Raw genomic sequence first — 19,116 nt, forward strand, 5'->3', positions numbered from 1 at the left:
TGAGGGACTCAATAGCAATTAAGGAAAGTCCATGGGTTATAAGAAAGAGGGGCAAATTGAGAAAACCAAAACAGTTTGGGCCAAAGTGAAAAACAATGAAAACCTTGGCCATGGAATCCGACCAAGACACAAGGAATCGGCAAAAGCTTCTGGGGTTGCATGGGCAATGGTTAGGGAGGGCCAAGGAGTGATGATGACCCGACAAGGGCCACCGGAGTGGCCGAAATTTCAAGAAAATCGGCTAAGAAAGCTGGTCGAAAAATCGCACCCTACAACTAGCTTTTGCAAGCAATCCTTGATGCTTTTCGGTCGATCTAGGGGCGGTGAGAACTTTTAAGGCAATGGGCAAGGCATCCAAGGCCATTTGAAGCTTCAACATCGCCTATAAATAGAGCTCAACGATGGCAAAAATTTTCAAGAAATTGAAGCTAGAGAGCATTTCTGAAGAATTTGGTGAGTAACGGAGCAGAACGAAGGAGAATCGAAGCTTAGTCGGAACCCTAGGGGGTCCGCCTGGTCGAATCTTCGAGCTTCAAGTTGAGGCACTTCCCAAACTCCTTTCAAGCCGATTCAGGTACCCCTAAGATTGATTCAACCTGTAGTTTAGCGAGGTGCAAAAATCTCAATTTTTCAGTGTGCCGTCACTGGGGAAGATGACTGGCGCGTGAAGCTCACGCGTTAGTCTCACTCGCCCTATCATGCGCTGGCACGTGCGGGCGCGTAGGACCTTGTTAATTTTTGAATTTTTTTAATATTTTGGAAAAATTATTTTAGGATTTTCATTGAAAAAAATATTTGAAAAAAAAGTGAGGTAGGTAATTATTTTGGTTTTTTAGAGAGAAATAATTAAAGAAAAATAGAGAAAAAGGAAAAAAATTAAAAAAAAAAGTTTTATTGATTATTTAAATAAATATCTTGCCTAGGGTGCCTTTAGACTTGAGGTGAAACATTTGGTACTAATTTCAAAGTTAGCACGCAAATCTAGGCAGTTTGCACGCTTTTTGAGGTATCTCGATTTTTGTGAAAGGTGAGTGGTTTTATTCCCATAAACCATATTCAATATGATTACCTTTTTATTCATGATAATTACATATGTTATGATCAATTTCGTCATATTGGTTCATATACTGTTGCATGGAAAGTTGTGATACTCACAAGGTATGATATTATCGTCATATTGAAACTTGTGCATGGGGTTGGGATGTCGTCCTAAGAGTGTAGCCGTAATTCCCCGAGGGCAATTGATGGAACAACGTTAGGGTTATCCTGCAGAGGTTCAGGATTTTGCCTAGGGTTCCGTGACAGGCTGGTAGGCCAGGAAAGTTACACTAATGATGTCTGCTTATAAATGTCCATGCATCATTCATTCATTTCTACTTGCCTAACCCTCAATTAGAAGATTTCATCTTTTAATATTGGACTATGTCCCTAGAATATTCCACATTCCAGGTGAGGCAAGCGGCCGGAAGGGCAAGCAGGTGATCAAGGCCTGATCGCGATAGAAATTTTGTGGGTCCCATGTGGGGCTAGACCATATGTTTCATTCGGTTGTATTATTTAGATTTTAAATAAATGTGTTGGGTAAATGATATTGATGAACCCGGGTTATGTTTTCGAGGTTTCATGCAGGTTCTGATCTTGCTTCCGTTTATGTTTAAATTGTATCATTCCTTTACTATGTTTGGGAGTGTTATTAAATAAAAGTTATGTTGAGGATTTATTGTCAGTTTATGTTTAAAAAGAAAAAAAAATCCTAGCATATATTAATGCCCTGGAAGGAGGAGTGTTACAGTTGGTATCAGAGACAAAGTTTTATTTGGAGATTTAGGATAGATCATTTTGGGATCTATGAAACCAAGGTTTTGAAAAACTTAGATTAAGAAATCCCTATCTAAGGATTATGAACTTAAGTGTGCTGTAGTGAAAGTACATGTCTAGGAAAGTTCTGACTAAGGAAAGATTTGGTACTTAAGTGTGTCCGTTTGTGAGTCACCTCTCTTTCCTGGGAGCTTACCTAGTGTACGATTCATGTACAGACACTATTTGTCTACTATTCCTGATGAATAATGAAAATCTAATTGATTTTTGAATGTCAGAATAGAAGGAGACTACCTTGAGCTATTCTGGGTGAGCCACTGGACCAGCCGATGGGTGGACAACGAACCAATAATGGTAGACATCTTTGGTCACCTTGATCTTCTCGAAGGTATACTAAGAGATGTGTCGTCTAGCAGTTTCGTACGGCTAACCCTGATGCTCGCCCAGGTGGAATTTTTGATAAATCACATGGAAGGGGTTTGGAAAGACCTAGCTGAAGGACTTCACCTTCAAGGAAATTATGCATCCTTATACTTTTATTGCTAACAGTTCCGTGACCACGTCGTTAACATGTATGATGGGATTGAAGCAGAAAAAGACGAAATGTTGGACTTAGATGAAGATTGGGATGACATCGAGGCAGTCGAAGCCAATATGATGGGCGGTGGTTACCTTGACTTGGACGACGAAGAAGAAGAAGCAACTGTGCACGACGACCTTGAGGGACCTACAGCTGAATCTGAAGACGACATAGCGAACGACGATGCTTGGGTTTGGAAGTCAGCCAGCCCATAGGAAGAATCATGGACGATTTTATTTCGCTTATTAGTGTGTCAAATGTGTGATGCGTGCTTTTCTTAAACGATGTTATATGTATCGTATTTTGAAATGAAATTTCGTTTTGAAGAAATTCTCGTGGAGTGAGATTTTGTCTTGTCTTTTAGATGGTAACTACAAGACAACAACGGAACATGACTCCTGTCAACCCTAATCGGGAAATCGAGGATGTAAGAAATAGTGGAAATCGTCGCTACAGTCGCGCCGACAGTAGTAGCGTTCGAACTGAGGAACAAGAGACAGAATCAACAGTCCCCGAAGGACGATTGGATCGAATTGAGAAGATCCTAGAGAATCTCGTAACCCACACAACTAGGGGAGAACCGGCCAGGCACACTGACAATGTGCTAGAACAGTACCGACGACAGCGACCACCAACGTTTAAGGGAAAACCACATGATGACCCCAGCATGGCCAAATACTGGTTAGAGCAAATAGAGAAGTTGCTTCGACATCTGCAGTACAATGATGAGGACAAATTGAATTGTGCCACTTTCATGTTGGAAGAAGAAGCTGGAAGATTGTGGTAGATAGTAGAACAAGCTTTACAACAATCCCACTCAAGGCAAGGATCAAAATCCGATGAGGCTCTGGTATCGGTTTGGGAGGCATTCAATAAGGCCTTCAATGATAAGTATTTTCCTCTTAGCTGGAGGCAGGAAAAGAAGTGGGAGTTTGCAAACCTAAAGTAGACCGGGGAAATGTCGGTGGCTCAATATGACACTCGATTCAATCAGCTCATCAAATACGTGCCAATGTATGATGCCGATGAATGGAAAAAGGCACATAAGTTTATGTCAGGGCTTCGAGTAGAGCTGCTACATTCCTTGAGCACTTGGTCGATCGACTCCTATGAAGAGGCCTTGAGTAAAGCTTTGATAACCAAAAGGAATCTTCTTTAAGTGAAGCTCATTAGGTCTGGTGAAACGAAGGGAAACTCGGAACAAAAATCGGGAAATAAAAGCTCCCAAAATAGCAGGCAATGCCCCAAGTGCAAGAAGAACCATCCGGGAAAGAAATGCTTGGCAGGGACATCCAGCTGTTACTCGTGCGGAGAACGAGGACACATAAGTAGAGACTGTCGCAAGAGAAAAGAAACACCCCCGGTGAAAGACCTAACGAAGGTGGTGTGTTTCCAGTGCGATCAACCAGGGCACTATTCCAGGAACTGCCCGAAGAAGCTGAAACTCGGACAAGTAGAAGGACCAGCTGAAAAAGTAGGGGAGGCTCGTGGGGCTCGTCAGGGACGCGTCTACAACCTCACCAAGGAAGATGTAGGGACAGATCCGACAGTTGTACAAGGTACTCTTTTTATATTGGATACCCCTATGCATGTATTGATAGACCCTGGGTCAACGCATTCGTTTATGTCATATGCTTTAGTAGAAAGTTTGGGGGTAGAAACTAAACCTATGGAGTTTTTTATAGTAATTTCAACGCCCATGAGTGAGAGAGGGTTTACTTTGCTGGTTTGGCAGAGAGGTGTTGGAGCTTTTCTGGGCTTACGGTTTGAGAGCTTCATTAGTGGCTTGTGGTTCCTATTCGTTGGTGTTATCAAGAGTGGTAACTAGTCTTTCAGATCTGAGTCTTGAACGGTCAAAACAGGGAGTTTGTATTTGTTTACTTTACGATTATGTTTTGATCTATATTTTGATTCGTTCTATTGCACTAACCCTTTCTATTTTGAAGAGATTTTTTGCAACAAAAAATATATTAAAATAAAAATATTTTGAAGTCTTCTAGTGTAAAAAGCACGAAACAAGCAATATTTTAAACTATTCTCTTATAGAGTAAAAAGCAAGCAGCAAGCAGCAAGCAATAATAAAAGTAAAAAAAACATACAGCAAGCCAACAAGCAAAATATAATAATATTTTGAAAGGAAGCTCAGTGTTCTTGTCTTCTTCTTCTCGTAGTTATTTTTCGTCTCTGCAGCTGTTCATCTCGATCGTCTTCTTCTTGTTCTGTTTGTCTGGTGTCTGCGTGTGTCTCTCTCGGCTCTCGTCTTCTTCTTGTTCTGTCAATCAGTAGCACACAGGAGGCAGCAAGCACCGGCGACTGATTTCTTTGCCGAAGGAGGAGCAAAATAGAAAAGGGCTTGTATTCGTATTCATTACATCTAATTTTATTTTTAAATGTAAAGGGTCACCAACTCAACATATAATCATCATATTATATTATATTAATCATTTTCATATTATATGATTTGTGAGACATACACATATAAGAGTACGTGTAGATTTAAAACTCTTGTCCTCTTATAATTATCATTAATGATCACAGCACAGGTTTGACATATACCATATTTTATAAACAATTAAGCCTTACAGATTATGAAATCAACAATAGAATATGAAAGAGATCTTACCAAAAAGACAAATTTAAAAAGTTTAAACCTTAAACTTTATTTTAAAACTTACTAAAAATCTTTTCCTTCATTAATTTTCCTTCTCTCTAATTTCTAAGTTTCCATTAACCCACAACCACTTCTTCTAATTTAAAAATTGGAGGGCCATCCCAAAAAGCTCCTAGATAGAGGGCAACACTTCACTGTGGCTGCAGAATTTAAAAAAAAAAAAAAAAACTCAATCGGCTCACCCATCTAAACTCTACAACGTCTCTAAATAAATGTTTGCAAAGGCACCATCACATGGCCGAGTGAAATCACTTCTTAACAGTTTAAGCGAATTCAAAGAAATCGCATCATTTGAAATGAAAACAAAGAAACAGATTCTGTTCAATAATAGTTTCAGCAGAAAAATTTTGTTCTGTCAACTTGGGAACCACTTTGAACTAAAAACAGATTCTCCTATCCAATCCTATCCTTTGCATTTGTAAGTTCACATTCCCAGACTGCAAGAAGACAATGGATGAGGCTGAAAACCCATAGCTCAGCATAGCAGATTATTTCAACTTCCAAGGTTCACCGGAATGGCCACATATATATGGTTCAGCACCATTTAAAACTTCAGTAACAAAACATTCAATCTGCAGTTCCTAACTACTGAATATTCAAGACCTATGTTAGAAGAGATGTTACTTCTTCCTGGCATGCCTCAAGTAAAAAGTTTTCACCCTCAGAAGGCCGTCTTCAAGCAGCGATGGCTCAACTGAGAACGTTACCCGTAGCCAATTCTTCAGCCCCATGGCAGACCCTGTAGCAGAGAGGTTATCAGAAAGAGTTCGATTCCATGAATATGTAACTTTTGTATGTTCAACAAATATGCACGGAAAGCAGAAACTTTCTTCCCTCTTGTCTTGAAGGTAACCACATACAAAAAGTAATATTCTAAAAAATATAGATACATCAAATATATATATTCTATAAATATATAGAATATATAGAAAAAGTAAATATATATGCATATGCGTGTGTGTATAAGTATATAATAAATATAAAAACAAAAAAAAGGGTTTTTTTTTTTTGGGGGGGGGGGGGGGGAAGGGGGAGGCATGAGGTCCCTTTTATGGGGAGAGAGAGAGAGAGAGAGCACAAGGAGGAAAAAGATGTTTCCACCAAGGTGAGGCAAGGAGAAGTTGGAAACCTAGAAATAACAAGCAAGATTTTCACTTTAAGAGTTCCCAAGGTGAGGTTCTACCATGCACAAACTTTTATTTCATGGCTTTTTCGTGTTGCATGAGTTTGGAAATGTACTTTATTTGACTTTTCATTCTCATAGATCATGTATGGTCATGCTATTTTGCTCTACAGCTCAAGCTTGAGATGATGCAGTCGGGGATCTTCCAAGAGGCGTTTAGAGAGCCGGTTGAGAAAACTTTTGGAAGCATGTCAACATTGTCGCAAGTGATATCGCAGAGTAGAAACTTGCACTTTATTTTTTGCACACATTTTATTTAAATGTTTTATTTTTGGAGGGTTCCTCACTTAAAAAGTCCATCTTCTAACTTGGATTCATCCCCTAGAATATTCAAACATTCCAGATAAGACAACTATTTCGAAAGGAAAATAAGTTCTTGACGCATAGGTTTCGAAAGCTTCATTATTTTTAGGCATGTTATGTTTTGTAGATGTTATGCATGCTTTTATGTGACGCACTAGAAGCATGTATAGGTTTTGTTTTGACAATATCAAGTGTATCAAACATGCCAAACCTATTATACGAACTTTGTTTTCACTTAAAGCATGTATTTTATTTTAGTGAAAATAAATGACTTTTACATTCATATCTTGAGTTGCAGTGATTTAGAAATTTATTTTAAGGGTTTTTAAAGATTTCTTATTGGGACCCTCAAAAAGCCTTTTTTTTTCCCTTTTAAATTCAATGTTTTGGAGTGAATCGAAAATTTGGACTGCTTAATATGAGTATGAATTAAATTAGGTTTGATTCGTGAAAATGAGTGCACACACAAAGACCACACCTTGATAAACTAAACCAAACACAAGAGTTTAGATGGAAAGACAGACTGCTATAGGTAGACCTCCCTATGTGTCACTCAAGAGAATAATTTCTAGTGAATTTGGGAAAAATAAATAATAGAAAAGGAAGGTCAAGCAAATGAAGTTTTGAAAGCAAGATGTAAATCGTAAGAGTTAGTGAACAGTCTTTACGATAAATGTTTTCAAAAAGGAGATCCCCAAATTATGGCATGGAGCACTGCCATGAAGGCTCACATTTAGTAACACTTCTAATCGTTAACCAAAAAGCCGAAATAAACTCCATTAGAAGAAGTATCCAAACTGGTTTAAAAAAATCCCAAAATATATGGCACAAAAGTGATGTGGAATGACTTTATCGGAATTGTTTCTACCTTCAAAAATGCACATATAAACAAGGATGTGCACAGTCAGACATAACCAGCTATCCAATCAGAGATGGAGCAGCATCATCGGTGCACAAAAAGTTCATGAGTCGCACAACTATGTGAAGAAAAAGATTCTCATTTGGAATGGGGAAAAATCAATAGCAGGTGAAGTAAAAATCCCCCATCATTTGAATGTTAGATGATTAGAAAATGTTATGAAACACAAAGTAAACAATGCAGAACCATATTGATTACCTGGTAAAACAATCACAGATTCCTCTTTCGCAAGCTTGACACAGAAATCCAGATCATCACTTATGTCTTCCAATAATGACAGGTCGAGCTTCACCTGGAACATGGCAGTCATAACACGGAAATGACTTTCCACTCATTTACTTTAGCTCATGAAAAATAAAATCTCAAAGTTTGTACTGACTATTGTAGACATGGCTCCTTCAGGTCTATGTGGGCAAGTAACGCAAGGGATTTCCTTGAGTCTATCATAGCAAATGTTAGCAGCTTCTCTGAGCATATTTCTAATCTTCAAAAAGAAATCCTCTGTAGTCTTCTCAAGAATATGAGGTACAGCTCCCTTTACAAAAAGCAGAACGATATTCTTGTTATCATAGGTGTTGGTATAATTATCATCATTTGATTGTTTCCACCTAGAGCAATACTTTATCTCAGAAGCAAAGACAGTCAGAGAATTATGGTAGTTCACATGGACATCAAAGCAGACTAATTCTAAAGCACAATTTATATTCAGCAGAAAAGCACATCTTATTTAGACTTATACCTGTATGATCATTTGAAAAATCTTATTACAGCAAGCAAGTCCAGAATTGACCAGAAAGTAGCCTTAATCTTTAGACAGATCGAGTATCACCTTGTCCTGCTTAGCATATAGCCAATGTGTTTAACAGAAGGCGGCTCTGGTGCATGGGGCTCCCCACTTTGGGAGGTCGTATTTCTATGCAGCCTTATCTCTTGCTTTTTAATAAGGAAGCTGTTTTCACAATTCAAACTCATAACCTTCTGGTCATAAAAGAGTAACCGTACTGTTGTTATCAAGGCATTACCCTCTAGTCAATGTGCTTAACATAATATATATGTGCATTATTTTTAGAACTAATAAAAAATTGTCAAATGTCAATGCTGGTCTAAAGTTACCAAGAAAACCCCAATTAGATTTCACTACCAACGAAAAGAAAAACACCTTCAGTAAGTAACATGAAAGGTTATGGTATCATATGCCCGCAAATTCTGCAGAACGCTTCTTCCAGTTTAAGTTTTTTTTACATAAAATAATATTAATTTTGACCCTTCACCAGAATCATGTCTACAATACACTGACTTTAAATCTGTACCACATAGTCATGATGTGTGTAATTACAACGGCAATGTACTTGGTTTGTTGGGAAAAAAGTAATGAGTCAACTTTGTTGCTAATGCCTATTAAACCCTGTGAAAGCTATAAAATTCGGTAGATTAAACATGTTATTTAGAAAGAAGTCCATATGTACATGCCTGAACAAAAGTTGTAGGATCGGCAGTGATCTTGATATAGGACTGCAGGGTCTCAACAACCTGGGAGGAAAGAATAAAATAGGAAATTTCATTTTGCAACACAACAGAATTCATGAATTTTCAAGATATATCTATCATGTACATTTATATGCTTGCAATAAGTATCACTTGAGTACAAAAAAAATAAACCCTTCGCTATCCATAATATGTTGAGAACATAAGTGATCTCCTTAAAAGACAAAATTGTATTTCCAAGCATGGTTCATATGGAGCACATAAACCAACCGAGCACATGCAGTGTTCCCTGAAATGACTCTTTTTTGTTATTTTTCTCTTAGACATTGTTTAATGGGGTATTGATTATGATTATTCACAGAAGTTATCTCAGTGTTCAATTATCAGTTCATGCATTCAAGTGAGTAGAAGGATGGTGTGAATTCATACAACTACAAATTATCAACTACAAAATGAGTAGAAGGATGGTATGAATTCATACAACTACAAATTATCAACTACAAAATGAAACCGTTCTCCTTCAGCTGGCTTGAGATAGTTGTAATAAGAAGTAACACCTTTAACACTATAAGTATTGGTCGAGTTTCTATTTGCATCCAATAAATTATCAAAATTGAATTTCATTCTTGGAGTCCAACATTTCTACAAACCCTAATTCTACTCTGGTTCATATATTCAGGACAACTAATATCACCCTGCAGTGCATCCCTAGGATACAAAAAAGTAGGTTGTCCTCTGTCAGCAGAGTATTCTATTTTATTTATTTTTTTTAGCGTATCAATATGAGTTTGCTTATGTGATGTTTTAGTTATTAGTTAGTCCAATGCATATGATGTCAGTGTTATAATGCCTTGCGCGGGGCACATATATAAGCTGATATTGCTTTTCTTGTATCATCATGGTTATTAGATTTTGATGCTATTGATCAATTTTTCATGATTCAGGATTGGCACAGTAGGTGTGCATTTGGGTTTTTCATAAAATTTGTCTGAGCCCAATATTCCTTCTGTTGGCATGTGCAGGAACAATAAAATTGGCACTACTACCCAAGTTGTTAAGATTATGTAAAGCATTATATGGGATTAAATCAGATGTTATACTTTTGGTCTTAATGCAGATCTGCAAGAGGAGGGCTGTGCATTGATATTTGTAATTTATATGATAATATCCTAAAATGTAGAATTACGAAGGCATTTCTTATTGTAGAAAAATCCTACTTGAGTTAGCTGGGGGAAAAGTATTTGAGAGGTAATCAAAGGAAACAGATCTGAAAATTTGTGGTTATGCCCACATAGGCTTAGATTGGATAAACATTCCAAAGTCAATGGAATCAAAGCCCTAGAAAAAACTTTCCTACGTCTGCAAGAAAGTGTAGAAAGAGATGATTTATCATGTCATTTTCAATGAGGAAAAAAACAAGCGGCTGTATGGAAACTTAACTGAAAGTTAGATTTAGAGTGTGGCAAAAATCTCAACGGAACTACAAAAAGATGACATGGTAAAATTTCAATGTATTAGAGGAATAACTCATTTATGATATCTCAAGCTTCTTGTGTTGGATGTACTCTATTATGCAATTCCAAAAACAAAGCACACAATTGAAAGAGGGTTAAAGAAATATCAGAATCCACAACCATCTGAATTTTCTCTTTGGCAAACTATTGGTGGATACTAATAGATTGGAACAACACTAGGAGATTCACGTGTTTTGATTAGGTGCTCCCTCTTCCTCTCCAATAACTGTACGGTAGTTTTTCAATAGGGCAAACCACTACAGTTTTCTATTTATATAGAAACTATATTCTGGTTGGGATCCTTAAACCCTTCCATCAAGCAGCTCAATAACTTATAGACTCTCTACGCCTTTTCATATCATACATAAATGAATGTTGAGATGGACCTAGGCCCAGAAAACTGATTGGATCATTTTAAGTGGACTTTACCAATCTGATCAACTTGATTTTCATCCCCAAAATTCCAATTAGTGGTAGACCATTTACAGAAAAATTCTAAAATCCTGGTGTTAGCTAGAGGTTATCATGATTGAAGCACAGCTCCATTGCAAGAGACTGCAACCTTAAGAACTGCACAACAATACTATGCATAGACTGCAACCTTATGAAAGGCAAAAAGCATGTTATGAGTAATAGAAACCATACTCTACACCCTTTATTTTAAAGATGTTAAAAATGCTGTATCTGATTTTGGAGATGTAGTGTCATTTCTTGATTATACTCAGTACCTTCTATTGTTCACTTTATGGAAGATGAGCTTCATAAGCGTCCATGTTCTATGTTAATCTAGTCTAGAAGCAGAGATATTAAAGTACTACCTTTTCTGCTGTCTTTGTTTGTTGAATACAGTGTGGTCTGTGAAGATGAAAAACAAGCCGTTGCTGTCAAAAGTCAGTTACAGCAGCTTGCCAGACCCATGTACAGTAGTCCACCTGTTCATGGTGCAGTGATTGTTTCTATCGTACTTAGTGACCCAGACTTGAAGAAGTTGTGGCTTAAGGAAGTTAAGGTAATTTTATTTTAATTACATTCTCCTTTATGTATGATCTCTTAAAAGATATTGTTATATCCAACGACAACAACAATCACAAGCCTTAATCCTACTACGCAGGGTTGGCATACTGCTATATCTGACTATTATAACTAAATGAGATGGATGTGTATCTAGAGCAAGTGGTCATGCTTCCTATGGCAATGCTAAGTTAGGGCTAATACAGTTCAGAAGCCATAGTTGAATAATTCACTGAATAGCATTTCAAGGACAAGGTTTGGGGTGCAACCTCAGTCTTACTTTGAAAGTACTCCATGGAGTCATGGACACTGTGTTTAGCCAATAATTACCACAATAACATTCTTAAAAATGCCTCCACTTTTGAAGGGTTTAGTTAATTTCTTTTATTGGACTTGGTGTGAGAGAAAGTATCATCAGTGACTTGCTTATTTTGGTATTTCAGCTGGATATTCAGAATAGGTAAGTTTTCTCTATATTATTGGTTAATTAGAAGTTAAGATTTAACTCCTTTTGTGAAACATAATTCTGGATTTTATTTACACATCTTGTACGAACTTGACATGCATATTCAAATGGTACTTGAAGTTTTTTAGTGGTAAACATATTTTACTCTGAAAACTGATGACTATTCTGCAAATCAGATGATGGTACTAATCATTCTGCCTTCTAAAACCTATTGAATTTAGATTGCATAAAGTATGAACCACATATAGAGAAATTGAATTATTAGTGTTCTTTAGATCCTGTTTGATCATTCTTTTTATTTGAAAAGCATCACTTAATCACCCGGCCTTCAAGTTCTTGGACCTAATTTGAATGAGATGTAGATACAGTATTGCTGTTCTTTTTCCTTTTTATATACATAAACAGTTTTGTGGCAGTACTTTATCAAGAAAAAATGATTTTTTTTCCTGGTAGCTAGCACTCTTTTATAAAAAACTTATAGATAACCACATCTTTTAGAATTAAAAAAAGTGAAAGAGTAACCATCCTTTGCTCACCCGGTGGTTGATTCCTTTGTGACGTGATCATTGAATTGTCCATTCTGACATGTCTCTTTAAGAATTGGAGAATGTTTGCTCGGGACACTCTTTTTGTCTTGCTCTTTCTCATGAACTTAGCAAAAAATTTTGTTATATGTGTATATTATGTTGAGCCCATTGCATGATTTTATTAGAATACTTGTGAATTCAGAAACTTTGATGCGTTGATAATTATCACTAGGGCATGGCTGATCGAATCATTGGAATGCGGACTGCCTTGCGTGAAAACCTTGAAAAGTTGGGATCACCTCTATCTTGGGAGTGTTGGAAGTGATCAAAGAAAAACTGTCAAATTAATGTGGTAGAGTACCTGTGAGGCTATTGAGCTTCTAAACTGATGGAATAAAGAGGGACACTTGGGTTCTGGACGTGGAGTTTTATTTTTGGAACTTTATTTCTCTATTAAATATCAGCCCTGTATTTTGTTTTCATTGCCTATATATAGGGCCTATTTCCCTACAGTTTAATATGAATAAAAAGTTGTTGATTTCTCATTTCTTTGAGCAGTGTGTAGAGAGAAGAACAGGGGTTTAGTTTGAAAACTTTTCCTACACTGTGGTACCTAAGCACAACTGTCCCATCCACGTTCTATTCTATCTTTTCTCTCAAAAATGGCCAACACGCTATTCCAACAGCAATTGCCGAAGTTATCAAAAGATAACTATGAGAGCTGGTCTATCCAAATAAAAGCTTTGTTTGGGTCTCAAGATTTATGGGAGCTTATTACTGATGGGTATAAGGAACCCACTCTGGAAGAAGAAGCTGCATACACTGTCAATGAGAAGAAGACTCTTAAGGAGCAAAGAAAGAAGGATAAAAAGGCTTTGTCCATACTTTATCAAGAATTGGACGAGTCTACCTTCAAGAAGGTTGCTAAAGCACCAAACAGCAAGCAAGCATGGGAGATCCTTGCTACCATCTTCCCAAGGAGTTGATCGGGTGAAACGGATCCGCCTCCAACATTTACGAGGCGAGTTTGAGGTCCTTCACATGAAAGAAGGTGAAGAGGTGTCCGATTATTTCTCACGGCTGCTAGTGATCATGAATGGCTTGAAGAGAAATGGTGAGGCGATCGATGACATCCGTGTAATTGAAAAGGTATTTCGATCACTCTCACCTAAATTCGAGCATGTGGTCGTAGCGATCAAAGAGTCTAAGGACTTGAAGACGCTAAAGATCGAGGAATTGATGGGTTCTCTTCAAGTACATGAGCAACGAATGTAGAAGAATGCTAACTCCATTGTTATGGAACAAGCGCTAGAGTCAAAATTGACTGTAATGATCAATATAACCCCAGTTCTAACCATGGTCGTGGTAGAGGCAAGGGGCGATGTACACAACAACGAAATTGGCAAGGTCAAGAGGAGCATCAAAGTTCTAATGGACGTGGACATGGACGAGGACGTGGAAAATTTACTCCCGGAAGAGGTAACACCAAAAATATCCAGTGCTACAACTATAGAAAATACGGGCACCATGCTTTGGATTGTTGGCACAAAGCGGACGAACAAGCCAATGTTGCAGAAACAACAAATGATGATGGTAATGATACTATCCTTCTTGTAGGTTTTAACCAACCTATTTTCTCGGCCAAACACAGATCAAGCGCAGTAAACAAGAACACAGAAATGAAAGATTACAACCACAACTCACACACACGAATAGAGACATAGCAAGATACGTGTTCGGATCAATAGATCCTACTCACGGCAGAGGCTCCGCCTCTAGTCAATCCACTAAATTTCTATTACAAGATCTCAAGAAAGGAAGCAAAAATAGTATTGCAAATACAACTGAAATAGAATCCAAAACAAAACAAGAACAAGTGCAGATCTGAGGTTTGAAATCTGTTCTTTCAGCTAACTAATCTCTCATGCCTCAGGTGCTTAAAACAATATAGAGATTAAAGTAATACAATCCTTACCAGTCGATCTTACCATGGAAACAACCAACCAACCGATCGAAACCAGAAATTAGAAAGACGGATTCATAGGATGTGTCTCGCTTCAAGAAATCACCGACTTAGGGTATTAGAAAGAAAGTGAGAGCTGTGAGACCCCAGCCCGGAAACCCCAGCCAAGCTGAAGAACCTGAGCGAAAGCCCACGAGGGGGAGAGAAAATAAAAAAGAAACTACCATGACCTGCCGTGCATGCTCAACTAGGATCACTTGAACTCATACTGGAGAAATAACAACGAAAGCATAACTTACATCCTAGGCATGCATATGAAAGACAACCAATCACAGGGTTACATGGTATATACATATACACATACAAAACTGTGCCAAGTACTCAAAAGCTAAACATCCATGGCACAGAATCACAAGATATCCACCAAACCAGGATCTACTAGGACTGCGCTGTACACCACCTATCTGGATAGCTCAAGGACTACTAGCCTTGCCCCCACACTTAGCCTTGCCCTTATCTAGAATGAAGAGAAGCAAAAGTGAATCACAAGTCTCAGCAAGCATATAAGAAAGGAAAGGCTGACAAGAGTATGAAAGCTAAAAATAACTTGTACCCAAGTGCAAAACTCATGCAAAACATGACAACCAACCATACAACACATGTCCATGAATCACATGATAGATATACAAAACTACAGCATAATAAAATATACCCATACTGGTCCTTGGGGCCCACATAAGACACTCAGCACCCAAGTCCCTATTACAAACTTGTCACTGCCCTGAAAGGTAGAATAAATAACTCACTGGGCCAAAGCTCTCTCGGGCCAATGCGATCGGAACCCGAAGCTGTACATACAAATCTGGTAAGTAAGCTGCGTCCGTAAATCAGGCACACCAGCTGCAACTGCAAACTCATCTTTTTGGCACACCAGCTGCCTCCATAAAACCATCACAACTCACCCACACGGCGCTAGTAACCATGCAATTCGCAAATATAATGCAGTGGCATAATGAGCATAAATGATGATACATAGCCCCTATAAGCCATGCATCAAGCCCTGCTCGTCCATTTAGGAAATCACATACGATGCAGTGCTCGTGTCTAAGTATGATGCAGAGACATAATGAGCATAAACGATGATACATAACCCCCATAAGCCATGCATCAAGCCCTGCTCGCCCATATAGGAAATCACATATGATGCAATATGCCTGTAGCCAAGCACACCAATCACATGAAACCTCCAAATGCATATCCAAATCCCCTACATGTAAATGAACTGATAATATACTGGAAATAAAAGAAAACACATGCAATTACTTTCGAACACAACAAACCTAAACTGGGCACTATCCAAGGATGGCCTAGCTTCATTCCATGAAGGAAATGGAGAGTGAACAAACCCTCCCAAGCCAATGCGAAGACTCAATACATCATCCAGATTAATCCTCGAAGACATAAGAGTCACCAAAGGGGAAATCTCCCAAAATCACTTGTAAATCTCCATTGACCCAATCAAATCAATCCCAAACTAACAAACACCAATTTGAGAAACCATGGATTGGCCACTACCCTTGAGCTTATCTCTCTCCAATTAACTTTCTATTCACACAAACCCATTTCTCAAAGCAATTAAATAAGTGTATATATATATGATGTTTTGCCTTTGATAATGAAAAGCAATTGTATTTTGATGATGAAATAAAGTTAAGAGAGTTCAATGTTAAAGAATTTTATGATTCAAATATTATTTTTTCATATTATCATTTAACGATTTAGTTTTTATAAGAAGAATAGTCGACTATGTTTTTGTGTTCTATTATTGACTATGTCTATGGATAGTTGACTATGTGGTTTAGTGCTGTTGACTATGCCTGTCAATAGTCGACTATGTGCCTGAAGATAGTCGACTATGTATGGCTTTTGTCGACCATATTATGTTCTGTCGACTATTATGTAAGGATAGTCGACTATGTTTTTTCTTCTATCGACTATGTATGTATATAATGTTATAAAATTTCTTTGTATTTTTGGATCTGTCGACTATGTGAATGTATTTGTCGACTATGGGTAATTTGTGTTAGAAGATAGTCGACTATGCTTTCTTGTCTGTCGACTATGTCTTAATTTTACTTGAAAATATAGTCAACTATACATTATCTTTTTTCGACTATCTCTTTTCACAAAAAGCTTCTAACGGCTCGTTTTTCAAATTTCAACGATCATAAACAGCTAGTTTCAGGCAAAGCTTTTGGGAAGCCTATAAATACAACTCAAGGATGATCAAGAGAAGGCTAATGGACGGGAATGAAATGATTTGAGTTTATTGTTATTCTCATTTGTATTTAAAATCGTCTGTGCTTTATTTTTCTCTTTTCAAGGCTTTGATCTAAATTTGTATACATTCATTTAAGTCTTGTTTAATTTTGAGAGATATTGTAACTAAGAGATTCATCTCTTAGATTCTCTCCAATTGTACATTTCTTGTATTTCCTAACTTGTGTAGCTAGAGGGCCCATTTGATTGGGAGGTTTGTAAATTTCCTAGTCGAGGACTAGAGGACCTACTCGGATTGAGTAGGGGATTGATAGTGGATTGTTTTTAAAATCCTTAGTGAGGAGCTAACGTAGTGGATTAGGCTTGGGTTAAGCCGAACCACTATAAATTCTTGTGTTCATCTCTTGCTTGTGGTTTTATTTCATTTATTATTTCAAGCATTTTAATAATCCTCACTTTTTTTAAAATATCCAATTCACCCCCCTCTTGGTGTGTGCCATAGCACCTCCCATTCTAACAATTGGTATCAGAGCCTCGTTCCCACTGTTTTTCATTGGTTTAACAACCTCGGGAAAACAATCTTGTCAAATGGCACATATTTTCAGCTCATCAAAAGTTGAGGGTCAAAGCACGACTCGTCCACCTTTCTTTAATGGTACTAACTTTAATTTTTGGAAAACAAAAATGCTCATCTATTTTATGCAGGATACAAGCCTTGTGCAAGTGATTAAGAAAGGGGTTACACTGGCCGATATGGAAAATATGGAGACTTGGACAATAAAGGAAAGAAGAGATATGGAGATAAACGCAAGAGCCATGAACACTTTGTTTTATGCTCTTTGCGTCGAAGAGTTCAACCGAGTTTCAACATGCAAAACGGCCAAGGAGATTTGGGACAAATTAGAGGTCACTCATGAAGGCACCGGTCAAGTCAAGGAATCAAAGGTAAATTTACTAATTCATGAGTATGAACTTTTTTCTATGAAATCTTGGGAACCTATTAATGAAATGTTTACTAGGTTTAATAATATTGTCATAAATTTAGAGGCCTTAGGAAAAACTTTTTCAAATGGAGAGAAAGTTAGAAAAATCCTTAGAAGTCTACCCAAGGAATGGGACCCCAAAGTGATCGCCATTCAAGAGGCTAAAGACTTAGATAACTTATCTTTTGATGATTTGGTTGGATCTCTCATGACTCACGAGATAATGATGAAGAGAGATGATGATGAGATAAATAGAGATAAGAATCTTCTTTTCAAAGTTTCACACTCGTCTAGTGATGATGATGATTTGATGATTATTACTAGGAAATTCAAAAGGTTCCTCAGTAGAAAAAGATTGAAAGAATTGGAAAGAAGAAACCTAAGGAAGAAGAAGGATAAGTTTGAGGGGGAGAAATATAGAAATGCAGTTAAATGTTATGGATGTCAAAAGTATAGGCATATCATATCCGAATGTCCATCATTTAAGAGGTATGAGAAGAAGTTTAAAAAGAAAATGAATGATTCTTCTTCTGGTGATGAATCCCAAGTGGAGGAAGTGGTCAACCTGTGTCTTATGACCAGCATAGAAGAGAATCCTTCCCATTCTAGTGATTTAATTTTAAGTTTTACTCTTGATGAATTGCATGATGCATTCAATGATTTGATGAAAGAATTTGAAAATATCAGTATGAAAAACAATGTCTTAAAGAAGAAATTAAAATCTTTAGATAAAGAAGTGAGCTTATTGAAAGAAGAAAAAGATTCTTGGAATAATGAGAAGAAAATGTTCAAAGCTCAAAATGATGAACTTCAAGAGAAAAATAAATGTTTAAAATTATCTCTTGAAAAAACCGACAAAGAGAAAGAAGAATTGAAAAATGCTCTTGAGATTCAAAGAAAAGATTTTCATAAAAAAAGAAAAGGGCAAGGTGGCTTTGTGAAAAGAAAACAAAATTTTGCCTCACATTCTAAAATCACATGTCATTATTGTGGTCAATGTGGGCATTCTGTAAACAAATGCTTTATAAGAAACCATCCTACAAGATATAAACAAATATGGGTTCCAAAAGGAATTTTCAATGCTAACTATGGTGACCCCAAAGAGGGTTGGGCACCAAAATCTTGTGGATAAGTTATTTTTTGTAGGTTTGCTTGATATCTACATGAAGCTCAAAGTGAAATGTTTATAGATGAATCAAGTATGAAGGAAAGGGGGTTGAAGGAGAATATTAACCCCAAAATATGCTTATTTTTTTGCCAACTAAGAGTAAGAGAGTTTGTTAAACTCAATCTTGGTGGTATATTTTCTATCCCTAAACTCTCCATGATTATGATGTTTATGATGATTTTGAATCATGTATTGCCTTTATGATTTTACTTAAGAATGTGTATCCAAAATTTCAATCATATTAG

At 37.2% G+C, this 19,116-nt stretch overlaps 2 protein-coding genes across 2 annotated transcripts in view; both read right to left on the reverse strand.

Annotated features, from left to right (window-relative positions):
- The window catches only part of LOC127791916 (peroxidase P7-like), a 76,078-nt gene that overhangs the window by 33,695 nt on the left and 23,267 nt on the right, over positions 1 to 19,116 (reverse strand). The window lies entirely within an intron of this gene.
- LOC127791611 (probable aminotransferase TAT2) lies at positions 5,421 to 8,446 on the reverse strand. The gene is made up of 4 exons (XM_052321595.1): positions 8,304 to 8,446; positions 7,854 to 8,082; positions 7,673 to 7,766; positions 5,421 to 5,808 (listed from the first exon to the last, which is right to left on the reverse strand). Exons 1-4 carry the CDS (start codon positions 8,444 to 8,446, stop codon positions 5,690 to 5,692), a joined length of 585 nt encoding a protein of 194 aa, XP_052177555.1. The 3' UTR covers positions 5,421 to 5,689.

The sequence above is a fragment of the Diospyros lotus genome, chromosome 15 (assembly GCF_014633365.1).
Source record: "Diospyros lotus cultivar Yz01 chromosome 15, ASM1463336v1, whole genome shotgun sequence".
NCBI classification, from domain to species: Eukaryota; Viridiplantae; Streptophyta; class Magnoliopsida; order Ericales; family Ebenaceae; genus Diospyros; species Diospyros lotus.

Bases quoted from the DNA above. Each gene is read 5' to 3' on its own strand.
- LOC127791611 (XM_052321595.1), bottom strand. From the start codon at position 8,446: ATGAGTTTGAATTGTGAAAACAGCTTCCTTATTAAAAAGCAAGAGATA. The intron at 8,083-8,303 runs GTGATACTCGAT...GTATTGCTCTAG, and splicing joins TATATGCTAAGCAGGACAAG to GTGGAAACAATCAAATGATG. The intron at 7,767-7,853 runs GTCAGTACAAAC...GCCATGTTCCAG, and splicing joins AAGGAGCCATGTCTACAATA to GTGAAGCTCGACCTGTCATT.